This window comes from Hippocampus bargibanti, linkage group LG08, assembly GCF_051943395.1.
Source record: "Hippocampus bargibanti isolate YZ-2025 linkage group LG08, ASM5194339v1, whole genome shotgun sequence".
Taxonomy (NCBI): domain Eukaryota; kingdom Metazoa; phylum Chordata; class Actinopteri; order Syngnathiformes; family Syngnathidae; genus Hippocampus; species Hippocampus bargibanti.
The window spans coordinates 20352914-20380362 of record NC_142741.1 but is presented as its reverse complement, the minus strand read 5'-3'; the positions used below and the strand labels follow the sequence as shown (position 1 = coordinate 20380362).

The window sequence follows — 27449 nt, the reverse complement described above, 5'->3', positions numbered from 1 at the left end:
GCATGAAGACATCTGTTGTAAGTATGCAGTATGGATGTGGCTTTTGAGTTATGTCATGTTTGTCTTCTATAATTTCAAACCTTTATTTACGTCTGACAAAAATCCTTTTTTTCAGTGATGTTGAGAGCGGCAGAAAAATGGAAACAACGCAGCATAGAATTAAAAACATTAAAAAGTGGTTATTTTTTTGCCTTGAAATAATACTTGTTAGATTGTATCTGTTGTAGTCAGGATTCGACAATCATGCAGTAAAGCAGTTTGATCAAGGGAGTCATTGATTGCGTCATAGTACAATATGGTGAACCCTCGTTTATCGTGGGAGATACGTTCCAAAAATAGCCCGTGATAGGTGAAATCTGCGAAGTACAATGTCGTAAAAAAATTTAAAAAAATAAATAAATTGAAGGAGTCTTTCTCCGAGAGAAGAACATTATCGGTCGTTGTTGGCACTCTCTTTATTTGTCTCTTTCTTTGAGAATAGAGTTTTTTTTTATTAATGGTATGCAAATGTGCAAACAAACAAAGTAAAAGAAACAACACTGCAAACAAAGCAGAATAAAATCAAACACACTGGCTTTGGCAGCTCATGAGCTCCATGAGCTGTTCCATGAGCTGTTCTCTATTGTAAAAAAAAAAAGAAAGAGTGCCAACAACTACCGCTAACAATATTCTTCTCTCAGAGAAAGACTCCTTCAAAATAAAAAAAAGTTTATTTCCCCTGAAAAAAACATCTGCGATGCACTGAAGCCGCGATAAGTGAACCGCGAAGTAGCAAGGGATCACTGTACACTTGTCTGACTTTGGTGCAAGCAGCTTGTCTTCATTGTGAATGTTAGTGTTAATTATCATCCGGCTCAACATGTGTCCTGAGATTGATTGTCGTCAAGTTCAACATGTGGTCTGCCTTTCGTCAAAAGTTGGCCCCAGCTCACATGTGACTCTGAAAAGGAGAACTGATAACAAGAGAAAATTTATGGTTGGCTTCAGCAGATTAAGTCTTGTCGAGCAGCAAAACACTTGAGTGTGTATGATGAGACCAGTGAGGTGCGGGAGAGCAGCGTGGAGACAGGTCGATATCAAATTTAAACAGGGGAGGAGAGGGCGGGGGTATTGAGGCACATGTTAAAGAACATCAAGAAATCCCATTACAGCCTACCCGCCAACCTATTAAAACGTCTTCCTTTGAATAACATTTTGCCTCGAGTTAAAAAATGGACACCATATACAAATCCCACACCAATAGCTCAGCCCAAAAATACCTGGGCTCTAGAATTGAGACAGCAGCAAATTATCGCTCTGATGTGAATAAAAATGAAACAAATTGCAACCACTTGTTGAATTTATGCTTGTCTGCTTGCCGGCAACGGTCCAGGTGCAGCACTGTTCGCAGATCTCTTCCTCTTGAATGCCTGCATGTGTGTGATGTGCTTCTATGTGGTCTGCAACATGAAGACAAATGATAAGGAGACAAAGTCAGAAGAGACTGTTTTTTAGAGAGGACACCAGGGGTGAAAAACAAGAGACAGATGAAGACCTGAGAATGAGAAACAGCACTGTGTGACAAACAGGGAATATACAGGTATTGTATGCTCATCTTTAAGCACTTTATAAGGTTTGTGCTGGAAAAAAAGCCAGACAGTGTGTATTACTTTCTATTTATGACATAGCATGATTTTTTTTTATTCAACAGGGATGATACCGCTCTCTTTTCAGAGTTGGCGTCATATAACAGGTTGTTATAAATCACAAGGTCTGTGAAGATGCTCAATATTACCTACTTTAACCTCACTATGTTCTTGAACATCGGCCCATACCGGTACCCGGCGTTGGTCTCCTGCCTCCTCCTCTACCTCTTCATCGTGTGCGCTAACTGGGCCATCGTGCTGACCATCTTTCGCGAGAAGACTCTTCATGAGCCCATGTACATATTCATCACCAGTTTGTCCTTCAACGCCCTGTACGGCTCCACAGGCTTCTTCCCCCGCTTCCTGATGGACCTGGCGTCCGACACTCATTTGATCTCGCGCGCCGCCTGCTTTACGCAGATCTACCTCATCTACACATACGGCGGCAATGAGATGACCACACTTTGCGTCATGGCCTACGATCGCTACCTGGCCGTGTGCCACCCGTTGCACTACCACACCAGGATGACGGTGAAAAAGGCCCTGACCCTGGTCGGCCTGGCCTGGCTCTTGCCCGTCTTCCTCCTCACCACGGCCATTTACCTGTCCGCAACGCTGCCCCTGTGCGGTAATGAGATACAGAAGGTGTACTGCGCCAACTGGAATGTAGTCAAGCTGTCGTGTGTGTCCACGGTAGTCAACAACGTGGTGGGCTTGTTTATGACCATCTCTACCATTTTCATCCCGTTGGTCTTCGTCCTCTACACGTACACCCGCATTCTGAGCACCACCTGCAGACGTTCGGCCAAATACAAGGGAAGAGTATTCCAGAGCTGTTTGCCTCACATGGTCTCTTTTGTCATTTTTTCCATTACCATATTTTGTGATATCGCCCTAAGCAGGTACAATGTGGAAGAAATGAACCCCTTCGTAGCTATCATCTTATCTCTTGAATTTGTGGTAATTCCACCAGTTCTCAATCCTCTTGTGTATGGTATGAAGCTATCGGATATACGCAGACACATCTTCAAGATACTGTGACATCATGGAAGCTGGTATTACTGTACGCACACACAACTGGTGTGCTATTTCAATGCCCACCTTGAGTACGAGCTCTGTTTCACATGCAATTTGCATTGCCGATCACAAACGCGTGCATGCTAACACATGCACGCAGGAGAATAGGAAACAACAACAAAAAAATCTCCTCTGTACAGGACTGACGAATCACACTGGTGAGCGATTAAGGAAAATGATGGGCTTTGTGAATGCCGGAAAATGTGGTGAACGACGCAATGGTGGGGATTAATTACCGTGCGATTGTGCTGCATTTCCAAGAGAAACACTAACAGCAAATAAAAGCACCAAGAGTTGCTTTGTGAGTCAAGCCCTGTAATAACAGTTGGAAAGGGTGAAAAAAACGAGGCTTGGGAGCAAAACCAACAAACAAATAAATGAGATGACTCGTGAGGAATGGGTGATAATTGCGAGTCTTTTTCTTTATTTAAAGAGGCGTGTGAGATCTCAGAAAAAAACTGTCATTTATTGAGTGAATAAAAACATCCTGTATCAAACTCCTGCATCCATTCTGTGAAAGAATTAAGTGAGAAATAAGGACTCTGTGACCAACGTGCTGCACTAAAGCAGAAGGTGACAGGTTGAATAGTTTCAGTCAACCGAGTCCAACCTGTCCTGCATGTATTATTTGTTTCCCTCTTCCAATGCAGTTGATTCAAATGGCTTATAAACAGTTTGCTCATCGGCACGCTGTGCAGAAGGCTGATGATAATCAGGATCCCTTGTCGAGGGAAACATAAAAAACATGCAAGATGGCAACCTTCCAGGACCAGTTTTGGACACTGCTGATTTTTTTTCACAAGTATACAAGTATATCAGTGAATGCACCTTCATAAAGCATTCTATGGTAACTTTCACAACTATACCAGTGAGTACAAGTACATCCGTGGCTGCAAAGATGCCAAATTCACAAGTATATTAGTGAGAGCAAGTGTGCCATTTTCCCACCGTATGCCAGCTTTCACAAGTATACCAGTGAGCATGACAATATCAGTATGCCAGTGTATGCAAGTATACCGTCTTTCAAACGTGGAGCAGTTAGCACAAGAACAGCATTTTCCAGTGAGAGCAAGTACACAAGCTTTCACAAGTACACCAGTGAGCGCAATTCTCCCACCTTTTGAAAGTATACTATTCACAAAGCTACCAGTGAATGTGACAATACCAATTTTCACAGGTTTGCCAATGAGTGCAATTCTACCAGGTTTCGCAAGTTTTACTATTTTTCAAAAGTATACCAAGGAGTATAAGCACAGTGGTTTCTCAGGTATACCAGTGATTGCGGGTCCACCAACTTTCACAAGTATGCCAATGACTGCATCAGTTTACATAAGTATATTGGTGTGAGTATCTGCATACTTTTAAGTAGTATGCTCATCAGTTTATACCAGTTTCCCCCACAAGTATATTAGCGAGTGCAATGGCCAAGCAACACTAAAAGAGCATCAGACACCTTTTTCTTTATTTTCTACTCAATGACCGACCTTTAGACCTGACCCACTAGCACGGGGACTCAGCACAAATAAATCTGAAGCAGCGCTGTCTAGTTTCAAGGCTTGCATGAAATCTCAACGGAGGGAAATAATTCTGTCATCGGAGAAAGTACGCAGAGTGGCCGCATGATACAGTGAACAAAAAAAAAAAAGTTCAAATGGACGCTACATGTGGCACCGCAGGGAGGTGGAAGAAGAGAGTGGAATATTTAACATGTTACGGCAAAAGATTGTATGACAATATGTACAGCGACAGATGGGGTTTCACATTGGGTAAAAATAAATGCAGTTACACTTCATCTGCAGGGTTTGCCGTGTCTAAGCAGCTTCAGGGTGGACGCGGGGCCCTTGCCCAAGCAAGCTTGATTTGAGGCAAAGGTTAACTTATCACTATTCCGGTCTATATGTGGCCGGGCAAATATGTCAACAGCTGTGCGAGGTTATACGGCGACAACTGCTGACCTTTTGTCTGGAATCTGGCAGAGCCACCCCAGCCACTTCACCTGTTATGGATGCCAATTGACAGGCTCCAGGGGTTTTAAGGGGCATGGGGAGTTGTCCGAATTCAAAATAAAAGAAGAATATGGACGAACATCTTAAAACAGGCTTGAAGTACAGCTCTGGAAAAGATTACACGGGTCAACAACTAATTTTAATCAAAGACAACTTTCTGTTTTCCTGAACATATTTGTGACAATGTCACATCAATCTTTTGAGATATGCATTTTTTAGGTTGAACCCACAAAAGGTATCCTAATTCAGATTTTATCATGCATTGTCATTCACAGCTAGACTAGAATAAAGTCCACCTGTTTCTAAACTGAAGCCTTAATTTAGAAATGGTACATATAATATAATTATTTGCTCAAGAAAAAAATGCCATATTTGGAATATGGACAAAAAATTACAACTGATTAATTTTTTTGCAATAGTTTTTTGTGATACCCGTGCAAAATAATGACCATCTAGCGTGTAACTAAACAGCCTTTGCCATCTTTTTTACTTCAATTCATTGGATATTGTACCGCTCCTGCTGGTGTGCATGCCTTGGTCACCTGGAGGCACTACAATACACAGATTCACAAATGAAGAGTTTCAGTAAGTCATGTGTGTTGCCATGGATAAAGAATATATCCTTTCCTATATTGTAATGTGTCTGTCTATACGGGTGGCTCCAACATTTTATTTTCAAATATCCTTTTCTAAAACTACTGATTAGCCTTTCTATGGCTGGCACAGTGCATTATTTGTTCATGCTTCTGAAAGCAAAGCATCTGGTGAGTTTCAAATCGACAGTGTAATTCTCTTTGTTTGATGTTCAGTTTGGCAATAAACAAATCAGAAGTGACATTCAACAGTCTGAAGATAATATCAGTGAAGCAAAATGAACATTTTTGTTTCATTCTAGAAGCTTCTGAAAAAAATGAAGGTGAAATGAACATTTGAGGAGGAAAAAAAGGGTTAGCGTTTATGTCAGGTACGATAGCTCGCACATACACAGCCCTTATTGAAGACAAACACCCTCTACCCCACATGAACACACACACCCAAAGAGGATCAGGTAGACATGACTACACTAGTCAATAAAGAGGGGGCCTGAGTGACATTGGAGGCTTGACCGGGGTTATCCTTGATTTGTGTCCTTCTGAACTCAGTACATGACGAAGTGCACTCCTTTGGGGAAACTTCTAGAGACTAAAGGTGGGAGTGATTTTGGGTTTGCGAGTCAGAAACCTCATACATAGTCCATCAAAGCTACGCTAACGCAGTAATTACAGTGAACATTTGTATGAAAAACACTTCTAGGCCATAAATATAAAAGAATCAAATGTATGGTAGTAAATGGGTGTGCCTTGTTGTGTGCCGTATTCTTTAAAATGGTGCATAGTACACCATTCCTCACCTGGAACACCAGCCCTATGGTAAACCGACCACCATGTCTACTTGTTTTGACATGGCATACTTTAGCTCATGAATCTATTTTGAGCCAATGGTTCCGCATCTAAGTGCATGGCCCCCACTACCTAAGGTCATGTTTCTGTGGTTTAGGGAAGTTTTTACTTTAAAAAACAAAAGCGGGTGCTTCTGGAGGGTTTGAGAGGTGCACACAGAAGGAGGGCCCTGTTCTGACCTGGACTACGTCGCTGCTCCCTAATTGGGTGACGACAGACAGGAAATGTGGTTTGGTAGGGAGGTAGTGCAAAGCAGGACGCAGGCTATGTTTGTGGCCTTCCATGTAACTGGATGTAGGTTATGAGGTGAGAGGTTTAAAATCGGCGGGATTAACGGGGCTTGGCTGTGGAAAGTGGGTCACTAGTTGTCTCAAGATGCAGTATAGAACCCCCCATTCCTTCTCCTCCCTCATGTCTTGTGGACGTCTAGTGCTCTTACTCATTACGACTTCTAAGTCTGCTCTCTATTGTGGTTTCGCAGCTGGGTCTCCTCCCCGACCGAGTGGCCGATTGGACGGTAGGAGGAGAGTGGGAGTCGGTCCGGGGTGGCGCATCTTTAGTTTTGTTTCTTGGTCTCTTGGTCGCCGTAACTGGAGCCTGTCTTCTTGACCTCTGTGACGCCGATTAGGCGGCGGATCGCAATGGAGGCTGGAGAGACAGAAACAAATGTCAGCTGCTTAGTATAGGTAAGACAAAAAGTTGAGGCATAACATTTGAGTTTAAAGTTGGGTTGTAAAATTGTCCCCGCTGAAACAAGCCTCCAGTGGCTGCAATATTTACAAGCAGGTCAGCAACACTGCGACAAGCTAACATGCTTTTGTTTCATCTACAAAAAAAGTGCTGCATCACCACTAATGCAATGGAGGGCACACAGGTTTTTATATAGTAGAAAGGTGCATATTTACATAGATAATACAATTAGACGCATATGTCTTTGATAGCGTCTTAAACCGTTTATGATGGGTGGTGGTGGTGGGGGTTAGGCATGTCCGTACCGATGATGAGAAAGATGATGAAGCCAATGATGAGAAGCGGGGAGCCACTGACTGCCACTCCATACGCAAACTTAATGAGTGGCGAAAGAAGCAACGTTGCCCAGAACAGGAAATTGAGCAGCGTCCACGGACGGCGAGGAGGTATTATTGTGGGCCCCGGGAATTTGCCTTCCTTGCAGTAGGTCTCCTGTAAGGCATCCTGAAGTGGAAAAATAGTCATGAGTGAAAACTGGATGTACCGTATATGTCAGCCTCCCTTAAAATCTACATCGTCATTCATAGAGTACTCTGTAATACATTCAAGTTACTTCCTGTACATCAACAATAGCATTGAATTACTCATTCTAATTGTTTTTGAACCTACTGGAGGCTCGAACTATCTAGGGTGTAGTTACTCAAGTCACCGCCAACATTAACGGAAGTTACGTTTTAGGAACTGACTAGCATTCTCACCAAAAAACGGGACTGGACTACAAACACGGATGCCCTGATCAAAAAGGGACAGAGTAGCCTTTTCCAACTCAGGAAGCTTTTAGGGTACCAGTGTCACTCCTTAAGACATTCTTTGACTCTGCAGTCGCTTTCAGCCATCCAGTATGGAATTGTCTACTGGTCAGGTAGCATTACCACCCGGGACAGAAAAAGACTGGAGCGCCTGGTCAAGAGGGCCAGTTCTGTCCTGGGCTGCTCCCTGGACTCTCTGGAGGAGGTGGGCAATAGATGGATGCTAGCTAAACTAAAAGCTATGATGGCCAGCCCCTCCCACCCCATCTTGACAGCACTGGGAAGGTCCATCAGCCAGAGACTGTTGCACCCACGCTGCAAGGAGAGATACCGCCGATTGTAATCACGACTGCCGTCAGGCTTCTTGATAGGCAAATGTGGAAAAAAAACCCTAGACGAATGCATTGCAAATAGCACACCTTATGTCGAGTCAATACTGTTACATATATCAAATGTGCTTTTTATACTTTTATATATTTTTATACAATTCTTTTATGATACTTTTTGTGCAGTTGTACATTTCAGTCTCCTGACATTTTCTTTTGTGCAGAGAATATTTTGTTTTATCTTTGAAACCCCTTTCAATTTTGCTGCTGTAGATTGCAAATTTCCCCATTGTGGGACTAATAAAGGTTTTCTGATTCTGATAGCATGCAACACCATACAGACAGTGTACAATTTCCATGAGTCTGGATTAAAGTATAGCGCAAAGCAGATTGGAAACATGGACTGTTATGTTTTTGCGCCACTGCATCTACAGAATGTATCGGTATATTTACTCCTGCGACTTCAACTCAGAAACATAACAGCTATAGAAACATGAACAGGAAAACTTGTTGGAGCTGGTTTCAATCCGGTTCAAACTACATTGTAGTCGATGCCCTCTGTTAAATATTTGCTGAAGCACGCCTATTCAATGTGAACAGTGCAGATCTTGAAGTACTTGCTCGTAGACCAGTTAACCACACTTTCTGCCTACCGGTTGACTTTTTTTTCTCTTTATCTCTTTGCAAAGTGCAACCAACTGTTATATGATGAATGCGCAATCGTTTACGAACTAAATAACGTGGCGAGCAGTTTAGAGAGCAGTTGAACACAAAGAGCAAATAGTCTGATGCCATAGAAGTCACTGTTTTGTCTTCTGTGATGTCACAGCTTCGGAAAGAAGCGAGGGTATGAGATTCAAACGGCAGGCGACACATTCTGGATTATATTTAGTGATTTTACTCCTGTTTGCCAACAATCTAATCACTTTTCATTGATAGTTATGCATAGTAAAGGAGTTCTGGTGGTCTGAAGAAGAACTGGCAACCGAACATGAATAAGCTCATTCGCGACATGTGAACGAAATTAAATGTTACCTTCTCCTGGTAGAGTTTATGCAGCCAGTTGGCACACTCAGCTTCATCGCCTGGAATCTCTTCAACAGGAAAACGTCTGCAGTGGGGCAAGAACAAGGGCAAAAGTAAATTAAAACTTCAATAACAAACTGAAAAAAAAGAGCACAATTGAGATGTAAAATGAGGCTAATACTAACAATATGACTAAATGGGGAGCTTTTACAATTAAAAGAACAACAGAAAAACATCATGTACTGTATTGCTATGTGTGCCACCACATCGGACTTTTTGAAAATGTACATTTAACACAATGACAGTGATTTCAGTATGGATTGGCTTAATTGCAATCGCTCCATCAAAACTGTTTTTTTATCTGTATGCACATAAAAGTGTAATATCGGCAAGTGTTTACATCCAAATTTCAGATCAAATTTACTCTATTGCAAAGGAACTCATATTTGCCCACTTGAATTTAATAACATGAAATGTGTTGAAGCGAATTGTCCTTCTGCAATCCTATTTAACACAAGTTAGAAAATACACCAGGACAACTAATGATTCATGATGGCAGCCTGTGCATCTGCCTCAGTAAAAAGGTTGTGGTTTGAAATGCACCATCATGCGAGAGTCGGTTGGGAAAGGCTACAGAATCACCTGTGACACTAATGATATCAAAAGCTAGATAGAAAATGGATGGTTGGATAAATGAACTGTGAAAATAATGTGAGAACGATGGCACTCTCCTACCACTGGGTGGCTCCCTCGATTAAATAAAAGGATTACCTAAAATGGTGTTGATTTATTATTCAGCGAACTGAATCATGTCTCGATGTTAAAGGTGCAAGTCACGATCTGTTGTATTACAAGACAAGATTTCTCACCCAAATTGAATGTCCTTCTGGTCATGCTATGATTAGTCGCCACTGTTATTTATTTGCTAAGGGCAAAATGTGCACCATTATGTTTAAGAGCAAAAAGTCAGTGAGAAACAATAGCCACATCAATGCAGAGATTAAAGTTGAGACAAGTCTGTGGCTTATCTCACCTTACGCTCATGTCAGCTTTGTATTTCTTTCCATTGACAATGCCCAGGAGAGTAGGCGTCTGCTTGTCTTTGAAGTTGAGTGTAACGTCATAAACGGCAGTCACTGTAAATAAGGGAAAAAAAGTCATGAATCAAAAATCAAAAAATATATACATTCCAGATGCCGTGTGTATTTTTATATTCTACCTGTTCCCTTGAGACACTGCAGCGTGGTGGTAAACCCTTTGGTGCGTGGGAGAAGGTGATATTTGAGCTTGGGCAGGCCTTTACTCTCTGCAACCTGCATGCTTATCTGGTGCTTTTTCTCTGTAAAGCGAGTCCCTTCACAATATAACAGGAACTGAAAGAGGAGAATAGGGGGAGATTTTTCCTGTTATAATACATACTGAAAACCTCGCTTGGATTGTTTTGCCCCAGTGTAGAATTTTAGAGGGGGATTCTGAGCTCAAGGACAAAACAAGTGAGGGAGCGAGAGAAAGAGTTTGCAAGAGCAAGACAGACACCTGCGGTGAACTGTTAAATACAGCTGGAGCAGTCAAAGAGGTTCATTTGTGTACCGATGCCAAGATAAATGGAAAGGGGTAAAAAAGGAACAAAAGGGCTGACTGTCTGTTGTTTGGAGGACATTCACTTTGAAACCAACTGTAACTACATTACTGTATTAGTATATTTCACGCACTTTGCCTTATTTTGCTAGACCTTCAACTGTCCGCGACCTGCATAGTTTTTTTAACAGTTTTATTTGCTCTTCAGTCATAGTTGCTCGTTCCATATTCATATAAGTGCCCTTCGTTCTTATGCTTAAAGATGGCCAGGCACCGAGAGACATAGAACACATCCAGCTTTCTCAATTGGCTGGATTGATCGTTTGCGTAATCAGTATCTGCAGGTATTTTACATTCTCTTCCTGTACACCAGATGGCAATGTTTTATATAAATACAGTTGACGTGAAAAAGGAAGGAGAGGATTTCTTCAATGGAGACTTGGTCATACAAACTCGAACTCTCAAACTCGTGTTGTGCTGTTCATAGCCTGTTAAAATACAGTGTTGGGGTACACTTTGGCCTTGTTATTTTGTCTTCGGACATCACATACTTAACCCAGTTAAAGGACAACCGACGTCTCCGGACAGGTTGTGTCCATAATTTGTAAAATGGCTTTACATGACTTCTTCTTTTCCTTTCGGCTTTTCCCCTCAGGGGTCGCCACAGCGAATCAATGTCCTCCATCTATCCCGGTTTTGTGCATCCTCTTCTCTCACACCAGCTACCTTCATGTCCTCTTTGACCACATCCATGAACCTCCTCTTCGGCCTTCCTCTCGGTCTCCTGCCTGGCAGTTCAAGACTCAGCATCCTTCTCCCGATATAGTCACACTCTCTCTCCTCTGGACATGTCCAAACCATCTCAGTCTGGCCTCTCTGACTTTCTCTCCAAAGCCTCTAATATGAGTTGTCCCTCTAATGTACTCATTCCTGATCCTATCCAACCTGGTCACTCCCAAAGAAAACCTCAACATCTTCAGCTCTGCTACCTCCAGCCCTGCTTCCTGTCTTTTCTTCAGTGGCACCGTCTCCAGTCCAAACATCATGGCTGGTCTGACCACGGTTTTATACACTTTTCCTTTCATCCTAGCTGAACCCCTTCTATCACACATCACACCTGACATTTTTCTCCAGCCGCTCCAGCCTGCCTGGACACGCTTCTTCACCTTTTTTCCACACTCTCCATTGCTCTGGACAGTTGACCCCAAGTACTTAAAATCCTCCACCTTCTTTATCTCTTCCCCCTGTAGCATCACTCTTGCACTTGGATCCCTCTCATTCACACACATATATTCCGTCTTGCTGCGACTGATCTTCATTCCTCTCCTTTCCAGGGCATATCTCCACATCTCTAGTTTCTCCGCCACCTGTTCCCCGTTCTCGCTACAGATCACAATGCCATCTGCAAACATCATGGTCCAAGGAGATTCTTGTCTAACATCGTCTGTCAGCCTGTCCATCACCATAGCAAACAAGAAGGGGCTCAGAGCTGACCCCTAGTGGAGTCCCACCTCCACCTTGAATTCCTCAGTCATACCGACAGCACACCTCACTACTGTCTTACAGTCATGATACATGTCTTCCACCGCTCTGACATACTTTTCCGTCACTCCAGACTTCCTCATGCAATGTCACAGCTCTTCTCTGGACACCCTGTCATACGCTTTCTCCAGATCTACAAAGACACAATGCAATTCCTTCTGACCTTCTCTGTACTTCTCTATCAGCATTCTTAAAGCAAACACTGCATCTGTCGTACTCTTTTTTGGCATGAAGCCATACTGCTGCTCACAAATGTTCACTTCTGCTCTTAGTCTAGCTTCAACTACTCTTTCCCAGAGTTTCATTGTATGGCTCATCAACTTTATTCCTCTGTAATTAGTACAACTCTGCACATCTCCTTTGTTCTTAAAAATGGGCACGAGTACACTTCGTCTCCATTCTTCAGGCATCTGTTCACCATCTAAGATCTTGTTGAATAACCCAGTCAGGAACACCGCCGCTACCTCTCCAAGACACTTCCATACCTCGATTGGTAAATCATCAGGCCCAAGTGCCTTTCCCCCCTTCATCCTCTTCAGCGCCCTCCTCACTTCATCCTTGCTAATGCTTGCTACGTCTTGGTCCACAACAGTCACGTCTTCTACTCTTTGTTCCTTCTCATTTTCCTCATTCATCAATTCTTCAAAGTACTCTTTCCATCTTGCCATCACACTACTGGCACCTGTTAATACATTGCCATCTCTATCCTTAATCACCCGAACGTGCTGCAGGTCCTTACTATCTCTGTCTCGCCGGCCTGTAAAGATCAGTCTCACCTTCCTTGCTGTCCAGCCGAGCATACAAGTCATCATAGGCCTCTTGTTTGGCCTTTGCCACCTTTACTTTAACGGTGCACTGCATCTCCTTGTACTGCTGTCTACTCTCGTCCGTCCTCTCAGTGTCCCACTTCTTCTTTGCTAACCTCTTTCTCTGTATACACTCCTGCACCTCCCCATTCCACCACCAAGTCTCCTTATCTACCTTTCTTCCACTCGATACACCAAGTACTTTTGACCCGTGTCTCTGATTATGTTCGCTGTAGTTTGCCAGTCATCTGGGAGGACCTCTTGCCCACCCAGTTCTTGTCTTACCTCCTTCCTAAATGTCATGCAACCCTCTTCCTTTTTCAACTTCCACCATTTTGTCCTCACTTCAGCCTTTGGTTTCTTCATCTTCCTCACTGCCAGCGTCATCCTACACACCACCAACCTATGCTGTCTGGCTACACTCTCACCAACCACTACTTTGCAGTCACTGATTTCCTTTAGATGGCGCCGTTGACACAAAATGTAGTCTACCTGTGTACTTCTGCCTCCACTCTTATAGGTCACCCTATGTTCCAGTCTCTTCTGAAAGAAAGTATTCACAATAGCCATTTCCATTCTCTTCGCAAAGTCAACCACCATCTGTCCTTCAGCGTTCCTCATCTGGAGTCCAAACCTGCCCATCACCTCCTCATCATCTTTGTTTCCTGTGCCAACATGTCCATACACATGTCCATACACATGTCCATTGAAGTCTCCACCAATTGCAACCCTCTCACTTCTCGGGATGTTCTGTATGACTTCATCAAAGTCCAACCAAAATTTCTCCTTCTCCGGCAGCTCGCATCGTACTTGTGGGGCTTACCCACAAACAACATTGAACATCACACCTTCAATTTCTAGCTTCAGACTCATCATTCTATCTGATACTATTTTTACTTCTAAGACATTCCTAACAAACTCCTCTTTTAAGATAACCCCAATTCCATTTCTCTTTCATTCAAAGTTCCTACTCTTAGTTGTATACTCTTGGCATTCAATTTCTCTCTTTTCCTCCGGGCACACCTCCCTCTTCTCCTTCTTAGACCAATAGTAGTCCATTTTCCACTGGCACCCTGAAGGTCAACAGTACCAATGGCGGCCGTTGTTAACCCGGGCCTCGACCGATCCGGTATGGGATTCATAGGTTTGATTCGCATATTTGTTTTGGCAAAAAAATTTACGTCGGATGCCCTTCCTGACACAACCCTCTGTATTTATCCGGGCTTGGGACCGGCACAATAAGACACTGGCTTGTGCCCCCTTGTGGCTACATTGGCTTCACATGACTTCTACTGGGCGTATTTTAAGAAGATTCCACCGCATATAGCTATATTTTATGTTTTAAGACTCGCGTTGAACATTCAGGAAGTCTTGTTTTTGAGTTGGTGACGAGTCCGTATGTGACGTCAGAAAAGGACCGCCTCCTCACCGTAAAAAAGACGCATTGTAGCGTCTTTCCATCACGTCAATGTATTTTGCGTTACTGTTTTTTTAAAACATGTCTTACACCCAAAAGCCGCCAGCAGAGGGAGGCAAATTCCATGGAAAGAATGTATCAGAGCTGTGGAAACGAGCTGTTTCATTCCTCACCGGAGCTGGTCGCCATTTTTCTGCCTCTTTTTGAGACATCCCCCCCCCCCCCCCCCCCCCCGCCCGTTTGCCTCAAAATGGCCCAAATAAATTCTTTAATCGATTGCAAACATGTATGCTTTGCTCATCAGGACTATTTGAATCATATTCATAACTGGATGTGTAATAAGAAAGCATATTCTCCGAATCTGAAGCCATTGTTTTGATTCTCCAGCAATGCAAGACGTCTTGGCGTGACGTCACGGAAGGGGGGCGGGACTTTCTGAAAATGCCCAATTCGCAGCTCAATTTTTTGCAGATTTTGGACATTTTAAGTCATTTTTATTGGTGTTTTGCATTTGACTAAAAATATCATACTGCATGTTTTGGGTATTTTAGATGCTATAAAACGTTTTTATGGTGTCAGTTAAAAAACCAAAAAGTGACGTCGGTTGTCCTTTAAGGTGAATTAAAGCAATTTATGAAAATTTACTTCCGTCCATTAAAAAAAAAAAAAAAAAAAACATCTTATCTTTTGACCCCCAAAAAGGCAAAATTCCCACCTCTGATTTCATGTTCATTCTCCATTTGAAATCTTTTTTAAAATTATTTCTCTGTTATAACAATCTGCAATATTACATATGTGGTCACCGCCAAGCACACTAAACATTATTACGGTAAAAAAGTCCGGTCTGGATTGTAAAACAATTAGCCTGGGGAACTCGAACCCAACTGGACATTTATGTGGCAGAGTGATTTTAGCTTATTTGCCAAGTATTTAATGAGTACTGGGACACAGCCTTACATATGCTTTTCCATAATTTTTCCATCACTGCTAACACATTGGAGCTTTAAAATATGAATATACTTTAGGTTGCAAAATTTGGATTTTGACCAACATTTACAGTAAGAAAAAAAGTCCTACAACACTTTAACTGATCAATAATAATTACACGTGAGGGTAAACCTTAGTTCAGCGCACCAAATATTTCAACGTTGTTGTGTATCTTTTGTTTGTATTGTTATTATTATTATACAAAACAAGATTTTAAACAAGCCCTCATCATAATATCTCACAGATGTACACACAAAAAGAGAGAAGTGCTAGAAGACCGGACGATAAAGCACCCGACGTAAAGTCAAAACACTCCGAATATTTTTCTGTAGTATTTGGATTCGCACTCACCCACATATGTTCAGGATAATCTTTGAGCCTGTTCAGTGCGCTGAAGACAGTTTTCCGGTCCTCTTCCCACTTTCTCTTGCAAAAAACTATTTCTAAGAAGTACCAGGTCCAGCCAATCAGAGGAACTTTCAGCAGCTCATGTTTGGCTAAAACCTTTGAACTCTGAAGGGAAACAGAAGTAGAGGAATTTAATTGTCATTTAATGTATTTTCATCACAACTAAACTCAGTTATCGTTGGTACATCTGTGTGCTAAATGACTACGATAAATTAAATCCAACTGACCCCCAGGACACCATATCTTTCACACATGGTCCAGCCACACAGGAAGTCAATCTCATAGTTGTGGTTGAGAATGATGATGGCATGTTCTTTTCCAAATTTGTCCACCGTAGCCTGGTCCATATACAAAGTGCACTCTGTGCTGGACCACCATTCTAGCAGCATCACCAGCTCTGCCCAGAAACAACAAAATGCTGTAATTTACAACGTGTGTCTGATGCAAGGTGTTGTAATAATAATACCCAAAGTGCAGACCCTCTACCTTTTGTATACTACACGGTGTGTGTACCAAAAGTCATTAAACCTACCATTTTCTGTTTTGTTTCAGGCATCATTGGGACAAATAAGAGGCCAACAGCGTCTGACAGATAAATTCTGTTTTGACATTTTTGTAAGCAGTTCGTTTTCTTGCCCAAGGCATTTGAACAGTGTTACAAAACTAACACCTAGTCTGCCAGTTTGAGAAGAAGTACAGCCACCACACAAAGAACATTTCTGTTACCCATGGCAAGTGTGTCGAACTAGGAGCTGTTCTTAGAAAGAAAAGAACCTGCTTCTACCACCAGTGATAAAATCACCAAACTCTTACAGAAGGCACTCTCACAAAGCCGGGGAGAGCCAAAGTGGAGTACTCAGCATTAATAAAAGATTGATTCAGCAGATGCTGAATCAATCGAACCAAAAATGGAAAATAAAACATGTAATAAAACTATTGGATAATTTTTAAAAATCATACTGATAGCACCTAAAAGATTCACAGGGGTACAAAGTCATTGGTTCATCACAAACAAAAAAGAAATAGATTCTACTCACGGCTCCAGAGAGAGTATGAGAGCCGGCAGTTGATTCGGCGATAGAGCTGCTTGTCGATTGGCCAGATGATGCACGTGCACAGCTGGATGAAGTTTATGATGAGGCCGCTCACCACAAATACAAAGCCCATCAACAATTGAAGAATGAACAGGCTCTTGATGTAAGCCAGGAGAGCCATGCTTGAGAAGCCCAGGGGAGGTGAAGGGGGCTCCTCTCTATACACGATGACCAACCTGATCGATAAAACGCACAACATGAGGATCACAAAACAGACAGGGAGAAAAAACATTAAAAAAACAAACAAACACATTTCCTTACCACAGTGGGATCCTTTTACAAGCCTCGTTTGCACGGTCCTTCGGCCAATACTACAGTCCTGAAACCAGAGGTTTAATCAATGAGAAAAAGAAAGAAGCTGAAATATAAAACTGCTTTAAAACATGGAGCAAAAATGTTCATAGCTGATAATTTCCAGAAAATGACCAGCGCCTAAGTGTCATTCATGAATCATTTTTATATCCTACCAGTGATGCTGAAGAAAACTAAAGTAGCCTCAAAACAGTCTGTCCAAGCTACTCCTAGCTTCTCCCAATCTATCTTACATGTTGCTTAAATTACAGATGTCAGGGACTGAACAAAGATTCAAGGATATCTTACTATAACTGTTGGTCTATAGTGAGAATACAACAAATGCAGTTATCAGCAGAACAGCTCTTCTAATGCCAGAAGTACTCAAGAGAAAACATGGCATTGAAATGCCTTAAAAAAAACAATGGAACAACAACAGTAGTGGATGCCGGCCAGGAAAAAAAACAATGGAAATGTAATTATGAAATTGGTTATAATTCAATATTTATATAGTTTAAAAGAACACAAAGACCTGAAACTTGCTTTCAGAATGATCCCCAGCTCCCAAAAAACAATGCACTGTGAAGGAAAATGCAAACTAAAAGCACTGCACTGTCATGGCTTGGGCTTGCTTGTCAGCCTTGAAACATTCTCATGCATTTTCATTGATGATGTAACTCATGATGGTAAAAAAAAAACAAAATGTACTGCCAATGCAACTAAAATGTTAATTTTAGAATTGGACATGTAAGGTCTTGTAGCTAAGTTAATCACCAGACCCAATAGAGCATACATTTCACTACCTGATAAGTGAACCACCCAGAAACAAACAAGAAATGGAAGAGGCTGCAGCAAAGGCATGGAAAAGAATTTCAAATGAAGACTGTAATACTGTGGTGAAGTCAATGTGTTGCAGGCGTTATTGCGAGTAAGGCTTATGCCACCAAATCTGAAATGTTTTTCACTTTCAGTTAATTTTTTGTAACCGAGTTGTGGAGTGCTTTATACTAAATGTAAAACAGGCAGACTAGATTAAAACTTGCTCACAGCACTAATCACGATCACCGCTCCAGAGAATAGACAGATGGAGAGTGAAAAATGTAATAAAAAGTAGCTTCCGCCCCAACTGGAGGATAGCTAGGTAACCACACGCAGTAATCAGTACATTTTAATAGGCCGCACTTGAGCAAGTTTATTATAATATTGTACGATACCGCAGAACCGTGACATTCACAGTGATAATAAAGATTAACAGCCACTTTATGATTACATCAATTTTTAAAAGAACTTTGAGCTGCGCCCTCACCAAGATTTGGAATTTGGCTTCTGTTTCTAAGTTGTCTTTGATCTTAAAAGTGAGACTTTGCTCCAAAGAATCAATTTGACACTCAACTGCAGAAATAATGAACAAAAAAAAGTTGCCAATAGTTGCTGATTCAGTTTTAAATGCTGTCATAAAGCCACGTGTGTGATGGCCATTGGATCACATGTTACCCTGGGCACATGTTGATCGGATCACACTTGACATCAGTAGTCTGACAGCAAGGTTTGGAAATTTCAGTTGTAATTGAATAACAGATGTCACCTCTTATCGAGTAAATAACAGAACACAAAATATGTGCATTGCAAATACATGCAAATATTAATGGTAATAAGATGTTGACATAGTTGCGTAATTGTATTTGATAAACTACCTGAACCAGACAAATATCAATAACATAAACCAATCTCAGAGCCAAATGTGCCTTTCCGATACACCCTGCACAATTGAAAAGCACAAAAACAGCAAATGATATGGTTTCAACTGAACCTACCTAAATATTTAACTGATATTGTTAGAAGCATTAAAAAGTCTGCCAAGTATGGATGAAAGACATTCATAAATGAAGACGAATACTTTTTCAAGAAATTCACATTAAACATATTCCAAATCACTACACAATATATAGTATAGCATAGTATAGTATAGTATAGTATAGTATAGTATAGTATAGTATAGTATAGTATAGTCACAATCACTTCCGGGTAAAGTGAACGCTGGCGCATCTGGCTGCTGCTGGTCATCACTTGTTCTTATCCTGTGACTGTAAAGTGTCCTTGAGAGTTTTGAAAGGCGCATATAAATAAAATTTATTATTATAATGTGGATCACCACTTCAAAGTGAGCCACTGACTGATCAAGAGTTCACAAATGTTTGACTGTGCTTGGAAAGTTTCTTTTAAAAATTAATGTTTTCTAAAGGCAGACAACTATAAAACACCCACACACAAAATATTTCCCACAATTTCATTTGCTGGGGAATAAACAGAAATGAAAAAACAAACTAACAAATAAAGGCATAGCTATGATTGAGATGAGGTAAAATTCAAATGTATAAACTGTATGTAGCCAACAATCATGCTACTGCAACAAGGCAAACACCTGCTGATCAATTAAAGTCAAGCACCAGCAACATTACATCCCTGCAGCCAAACGACAGAGAATAAATCCACAAGTTAGAATGATAAAATACCAGGACGCGAGTCTCTATGTCGTAACTCAATTGATGTCATTAAGTCCAAACGTCCTCACACCCGTCCGTCTCTGATCGGTTTTGACGTTGTGATACATAGCCAGTGCTCAAGTCACACTGGTGGTGCCTGCTACAGTATGTAACTGGAAGTTTTGGAAATGTCAACTGGGAATCTGATCGATGATTATAAAAAACTAGGTCTGTCAGAGTAAGGGGTGTCCATTGCTTATCTGTGAATGCATTGCCCTCAATAACTTGAGACCTTTACGTGAAGACCAACTGGCAATAAATGGGAGAATCAGTTGTGTGTCTTATCTGGATGTTTTATAATGTTTAGCACAATCGCATTACTTAGCAACTCGTTCACAGTTAAATATTATTTTGACTTTAAATTAGAAGGCATTTTGTAGATCTTAAATAGCTAAGCAGAAAGGATTCATTTTAACAAGTTTGCATTCATGTATTATTAATACATGAATGTATTAAACTACAGAGACACACTATCGGAATTGATATATTCACGGGGGCAACTCTCCAGTGAAAGAAAGATTTCTCGACCTTCCAAGACCTTTGTTCTTATTTCCTCTTGACACACTTTTCTACTTACCTCACATGCTTGCACTTTATACACACATCAAGTACCAAGACAAAAAAGAGGCAGCAGCAACTCATTCTGCCGGCCGAGAAAAGTGCTGCTTAACGCAGATTTTGCAAACATAAATCATTCGACACACTGCGAAATTAAAAGATGAAGCGAGCGTTACACCCATTGAGCCAACTGAACTTGACGGAATGATAAATCGCTGACTAGGTTAAAGCTGCTTAGAGCTGCACAGCTGGCTGTCCAATTCCATCAAATAGCCAGCCACTGGACACTCAAATTTGCTATGTTTGAACAAACACAAACACTTTTTGTTTACTATTCTACTCTTTAAACTCAAAATACTTCAACCTGCTAAAGTTGACTGCATACAAGGTCTATTTGCAAACAATGAGCCCTTCAATTCAATTTCAGTTGATCTGTCACCAATTCTGATCAATTTGATAGTACCCAAGATATTCTCCAGTGACCACAATCCTTATTTGTCTGTTTTACTCACCAGTAGACATAGTAGGCCATTGCCATGAGCACTAAGGCGCCACAAATTCCAGTGAAGATCATCACAGCACTCTGGTTCAGCATTTTGGCGAATGATGGTTGACCAAATGAGGACAAAAATAAAAACAAAATGCCAGCAGTGAGCAACTGGTTGTCACAGGCTGCTCTGCGCCAGCTCCATCATAATCTCATTGAAGGAAAGAGATTATGATGACAAGAACGACGTGTGTCGAAGGAATTGCTTGATCAGTATGCAATTACTGCCGATCAACGTAGTCCCATCAAAAAAAAAAAAAAAAAAAATCAACACAATTTTGACTCCCAATGAAAGCAATTGGAAAACCTGAAATATCCAGTCAGTGCTGTAGACTGCGAGGAGATTCAACTCATGGAAGAAAGGTAGGAGGGTGGGCACACAGAACCGGAGAAACCATCTGACTGTATTCTCATTCTCTAATCCAAAGGATTAGATTAGTGACGATTAGCAAGGGACAGGCATCCTGGATATGTCGCACTTCATTACCATTAACCAACAGGTTGGAGACAACCCGTTGTCTAGTGGAGTTTGGCACCCCCTTTTGCCATTTGTTGTTGTCCCAAATTAGTTGTTACCATCATTTAAAGGACAACCGACGTCTCCGGACAAATTGTGTCCATAATTTGTAAAATGGCTTCAAATGACTTCTACTGAGCGTATTTTACAAAGATTCCACTGCATATTGCTCTATTTTACGTTTTAAGACTCGCGCTGAATATTCCGGAAGTGTTGTTTTTGAGTTGGTGACGAGTCCTCACCCTACTCACTGAAGGAACGCCCCTGACCGAAAAAAGGACACATTGTAGCAGTCCTTCCATCACGTCAATGCATTTTGCTGTACTTTGGTCAGAAAACGTCGTGCAGGACCAAAAAGAGGCAGAAGATGGCGACAAAGCTCCATGTAAGGAATTAATCAGCCTGTGGAAACGGGCTGATTAATTCCTTAACACGGCTTTGTCGCCATTTTCTGCCTTTTTTGGGTGCGACTTTTCCCATCCCTGATGCGTCAAAATGACACGGAATAAATTCTTTAATCGATTGCAAACATGTATGCGTTCTTCTTCAGAACTATTTGAATCATATTCATAACTGGATGAGTAAAAAGAAAGCATATTCTCCGAATCTGAAGCCATTGTTTTGATTCTCGAGCAAGGCAAGACGTCTTGCCGTGACACCATGAACATGGGGGCGGGACCTTCTGAAACTGGCCACTTCCGGTTTCAAATTGAAGTACTTTTTACACACTTTAAGTCAGTTTTATTGGTGTTTTGAATTTGACGAAAAATATCATACCGCGTGTTTTGGGTATTTTAGATGCTATAAAATGTTTTTCTGATGTCAGTTAGGAAACAAAAAAGTGACGTCGGTTGTCCTTTAATGATAAAGGTGTTTAGACCAGATGTTCTTTGTTCAAATCCGAAATATTTCCAGAGATCCATGGAGGTTTAGCTGTGTAATTATGAGAAGTTCAATTTTTGCTTGTAATGCCAGACAAAAAAAGTGTCAATGAGTACAAAACTTTCATGCAGTATATGTGTTGCTCTTTTAACAGAAAGTCATTTCTGAGGAGTCAAAGCAAATATAACCACAGAGTGACACACAATGGTGCGCATTTTTTAGGAAGTTATTTATTTTTAGCCTTCAGGGGTTGACTCATCTATTACAATGAGTGATTATACACGATAAACCCTAAAAGAAAAGAAAATATATAATCCGCAAGTTCATATAGCTATATATATATTCTCGCCATCTCCCTCGCCCCCTCCATATACCGATATCTGTATATATCTATACATATCTATCTATACATATCTATCTATCCACATATATATATATATATATATATAGATTGTGATGTCACAAGAGGCTGTGTCCTGGAGGGCAAATACATCCCCCTAAGATGGCTCCACCCAGAGAGAGTCTTGGCCCCATCTGGTGGAAGGCAGCAATTAAAACCACACACCTGCAGCTGATCAGGGCTTGATTGGCAAGCAAGGCTCTTAAGGCAGAGAGCCTCTGAGTGTGGAGCTTGGGGAAAGACAAGCTCGATTGCTGTGCTCTGTGAAGAAGTTGATTGCTGCGTGGAACTCATTGCCAGTTGGGACCACACGACTGCACACTGGATTTGAACCTAGCTAAGGTGGCTAGGCTACATGAGGAGGACGTTAAAAGGGGTGAGGCCTAGAGACTCTTGGAAAAGAACTCCGTCTTCAGTTTTACCTCAGAAGAGACTTTATTTGGATTTAAGTATCAGAAGAGACTTTATTTGGATTTAAGTATCAGAAGAGACTTGTAGTATTGGAAGTATTGTAAGTATTGGAAGAGACACTATTCGAACCTTTGTTGCTTGTGAATTCCCCCTGGAACCCTTGATTAAAACTTTTTGTTTGTATCCAAACCTGTCGTCCATTGCACTTCTTGTCCTGTCCCGATGAGAGCTAGCCTCACATGATATCACAATATATATACATACATATATACATACAGTGAGACCTCAACTTACAAACACCTTACCTTACAAACTTTTCGTCTTACAAACGTCAACTTTATGAAAATTAAACCTTATAATAAGCACTATTTTCATAATACACACCCACCACGGCTGGCGGAGTGATCTTCGGCGGAAGCACACGACCGAACAGCACCAGAGGTTAAGTTACCAACAGTCCTTATGGAAGGTGACTCTCCTTCCATAAGCCATCAACGACCATCAAAAAGGTAAGTAAAACTTTATTTTACAGCACAGTTTATTTCTTTAATTACAGTCCTCATGTAATGCGCCTCTCTTTCCAAACAGCAATTCCCTTTGACCTTCGACCTCCAACGCCATTCCATCAAGCCATAAATGACCATCACAAATGTAAATAAAGTGACTTTATGATACAATGCAGTGTATTTCTTTTATTACAATAGCACATTTATTATACATAGAATAAGGTATATTGTGTGTAGTTTTAAGGCTTATTTAGTTGAAAAGTATATTTTATGGAACCCCGGGAACGGATTATTCCCATTGTAATGGTTTCCTATGGGAATTTTTTTTTTGAGATACACATTTTTCGCCTTACACACTCTGTCTGGGAACCAATTAAGTTCGTAAGTTGAGGTCGTTTTTTGCAACAATGTTCTTGTTTTGTCTGCTGAAGCGTGATGATTTTGAAAAGTACCATACACTCCATACTGTGTATTAAAGGACAACCGATGTCACTTTTTATTCAAATGCAAAACACCAATAAAAATGACTTCACGCAAGACGTCTTGCATTGCTTGTGAATCCAAACAATGGTTCAGATTCGGATAATATGCTTTCTTGTTACACATCCAGTTATGAATAAGACTCAAATACACTGTAGTTCTGAAGAGGAAAACATACATGTTTGCAATCGATTAAAGAATTATATGTGCCATTTTGAGGCAACATTGGGGGAACATCTCTCACCCCCCAAAAAAGAGGCACAAAATGGCGAGCTAATGGCCAGCTCCGTTTCTTATATGGCGCTTGGATACCCTCTTTTGGCGGCTTTTGTTAATGCAGTTCGGCGCAGGACGGATATATCGACAGTACGGTCATATCGACATTTTTTTCTAACTCCCGAGAATATCGATATAACGAGACTTTACTGTATATATATATACACACATACACACACTGTTAGATAAATCCCAAAACAGGTTCCTGCCTATGTTGCAACCTGCCTTATCAACTAATCCGTTTGGACTCTGAAACCAGTAAATGCACATCCAGTATCTAGCTGACCAAGTTTGAGTCGAAGAAGATACTGACATGCAAACATTTCACTTGAGAGCTTGAGTCCAAATGTGGGAACTGGGCCTCGGCTGATCAATGGGGCCATTCAACTTTTTAAGTCTCCTGAGTATCAATACAACTTTTCCATTGGCAACACTGGTGTGGCCAATTTATCAGGTCATACCATTCTTTTTTTTCTTTCCTTCTTTTTTGAGTGGGAGTGGGTTCGCACAGCACGATTGTGCATGATGTAGTCTGAGAAATTGTCATGACAAAGCTTCATATGTAATAAAGATTCAGAGTGACCGTAGTTATTTCTGCAAAATAACTACAATAGATAATAATAAATAATAATAATAAATAATACACTGTGAATATGAAGTATGTCTGTAGAAAGCAGTTGGGTGATGAAATAGATAATTGAAAATGACATATCTAAAATATCATCAAATAAAAAAAGCATAAAAACAGGAATGCATGTTCTCAAGTATTGTTGTTTTTTGTTGTTTTTTTTGCATAAACTGCACTTCAATTGACACCAGCTGAACTATCAGCATCGTTACAATTCAACTAATTCAACTCAAAGTTGGACAGTACAGCTCATGCTCTTCCGGTCTGAGAGAACCACAATTTATCATCCTGCCCATCATTATAATCTATTGATTTTTCAGTCCTCAACCCTGAACACCTTGTTTTAGTTGCAAGACAAAGACCTTAAGTGAAAAATGTGTGTCTGTATATATCGATTTGTACCACTTATGTCTTATTTGTCAAGTCATACTAATTAGTGACGGAATTGTTGGACTTGACTGATTAAATTCAACATTATTCATCAATTCATCAATTTGGTCGGGGACTCCCGATATTGACCGCAATATTCACTTTATTGAACCAATACAGACAGTTCATTTGTAAGGTGAAACAAAAGAAAATGTAAAAAAAAAACAAAAAAAAAAAATTTTTATACTCATTGAATGAATAAATAAACAATGAAAGCATTTTTGTGTTTTATTTATTTCTAATTTACACCTTTGTAACATTTTACCACGCACCACAGAGTCACGAGTACAAAAATCTCCCGGTTTATGATTTCTAAAACTTAACATGTATGATTATTAGCTATTTTAAAATCATCCATTTTTTGCTGATTGTTTTGTTGATTGGACAACAACAACAAAAACATTCGACTTTTTTAAAACTTACATCACTTTGCCATTTTGTATTTAAGGGTGGCAAATGTTCTGCGTTTAATCCATATATATTTATCGTTGTGGGCCTAATGGGTTTAAAATAAGAAACAGGCATCAAGCTAAAGGATTCGCACATACTGCACGAGTTTCACTGCACAGTAATTGCAAAAACCATTACCACTGCAGAGTAATGGCAACAAGTATTAAAACGTCACAACAAACAAGTGATAAATGGTAAATACTAAATCATTGTGTTATTTACACAGGTCACCCCGTCAACCGTCAGCTGTAATTGTGTAAAAATTACATCGCGACATGGTGCAGCAAGTCAACGTTAGCGGATGTGTACTCTAAACTAGGAGTTTCACACACAACGTGCCTGCGTAAAATAAGTGTTCTGGTGTTCAATTGACAATCTGTAAGCAGTTAATTGTCTGAGTGAAGCCTTCATATACCACTAGCTGCTAGCATACAGCTCATACCGGCGGACCGTTACGGTGACCCATGTGCCCGGGACGTCATACGCCAGTTCTGTGAACTCCCAATACAACGCTACATTGTTGCAATACTTTTCTTTTATGATTAATGAGAATACGAACAGAGCTCTTGGAGGCTTTCCCAAGACAAACAAGCGGCGGACACAAGCCCTGCACCTTATGTTTAATGTGTAATATTTAACCCAAAATCGACAACCCAGGCAAAGTATCCACCATCCCGCCGAGATAGCATATTCCCATTGTTTTGGTTAGTACGAAAATGTTTAAAAAGAAAATCAATGTTTTGGTCCTGCAGCGCAGTTGCCGGCGAACCCGTGCGGCGTTCTTGCTAGCGTTAGATGCTACGCTAGTTGGCTAGCTACGGCTAGCTGACAATAAGGAACATTCTCAGTGGGCTTACCTGCAAACGGATCACTTGGGAGTGAAAGCTCCCTCGATTCGATAATACGTCGGCAGCAAATTCAGGGCCTCGAGGGGTTGTTAAAAAAATACAAAATACCGCCCCTTAACCGAGCCCCCTCTATCTACACAACGTGGTTTAACAGACGGTACAAAGATGACTTGAGGTCATGCGATTTTCAAGAGCACCATAGTTTGTCGCTTAAAGCGCCACATTTCCTCAAACCACCAATCTAAAGATGTCCATGTCCATCCGGTTAGTCCGGACTACCACCCCTCTTGGCAACACACTTGACTTCTTCATCTGTGATCACAACAGTACGATTACCAAAAATGTAGTTACTGAACTATCGGTCGACGACGTTAATTTCCTTTCCACTTGTCAGTCATTGCTTTGTTACTTCCCTCCATTACTAAACTTCATTTTTCTTTTACCGAATTAATATTAACATTTTGAACGAATCGCCTGTGTTTAAATATGACTCATACATTACTCCAAAAGTAAATGCAAACCGTTAAATGTTCTTTTTGATAAACACGTACAAAATATATCATGTGTATTCTGTCGTTGAAATTCTCTCCGGCATTAGCTATTTTAGACCTCTTCAGCCCTCTGCTGGCGTTTTAGCACATTTGCGTCTTGAAACTACCGTTGCCCAATTCGTCAATAAAACCAAGGCACACCTTACACATCATTATTTCACGTTCACTTCGGTGACTTTAGAGTCTAAATTGAACACTTAAATGAACCCAGGATACATGTTTTAGAATGTGTGAGGAGGTCGGAAACTCACACAAACTCCACACATGGCTGGCTGGCCTTGAATACACTAGTGATGTGTCGT

General features: G+C 40.9%; 2 protein-coding genes across 6 annotated transcripts; one reads left to right on the top strand and one right to left on the bottom strand.

Moving 5' to 3' along the window:
- The first annotated feature begins 28 nt into the window (after positions 1–28).
- On the top strand, positions 29–4677 carry LOC148894749 (olfactory receptor 1P1-like). Of its 3 annotated transcripts, XM_089002454.1 has the most exons (3): positions 29–1579; positions 1691–1732; positions 1905–4677. In XM_089002454.1, the coding sequence occupies exon 3, from the start codon at positions 1920–1922 to the stop codon at positions 2664–2666; it is 747 nt and encodes a 248-aa protein (XP_088858580.1). In that variant the 5' UTR covers positions 29–1579; positions 1691–1732; positions 1905–1919; the 3' UTR covers positions 2667–4677. The 3 variants fall into 3 exon arrangements, with proteins under 3 accessions (XP_088858580.1, XP_088858579.1, XP_088858578.1); XM_089002453.1 differs by having other exon boundaries at positions 1714–4677; XM_089002452.1 differs by having other exon boundaries at positions 1691–4677.
- Positions 3104–26956, bottom strand: agpat3 (1-acylglycerol-3-phosphate O-acyltransferase 3). Of its 3 annotated transcripts, none has more exons than XM_089002449.1 (10): positions 26606–26956; positions 17092–17149; positions 16774–17006; positions 15964–16133; positions 15680–15841; positions 10218–10371; positions 10032–10134; positions 9008–9083; positions 7143–7341; positions 3104–6795 (listed from the first exon to the last, which is right to left on the bottom strand). In XM_089002449.1, the coding sequence occupies exons 3-10, from the start codon at positions 16949–16951 to the stop codon at positions 6704–6706; spliced, it is 1134 nt and encodes a 377-aa protein (XP_088858575.1). In that variant the 5' UTR covers positions 16952–17006; positions 17092–17149; positions 26606–26956; the 3' UTR covers positions 3104–6703. The 3 variants fall into 3 exon arrangements, with proteins under 3 accessions (XP_088858575.1, XP_088858576.1, XP_088858577.1); XM_089002450.1 differs by lacking the exon at positions 26606–26956 and adding an exon at positions 20735–21099; XM_089002451.1 differs by lacking the exon at positions 26606–26956 and adding an exon at positions 19635–19719.
- Positions 26957–27449: the final 493 nt, after the last annotated feature.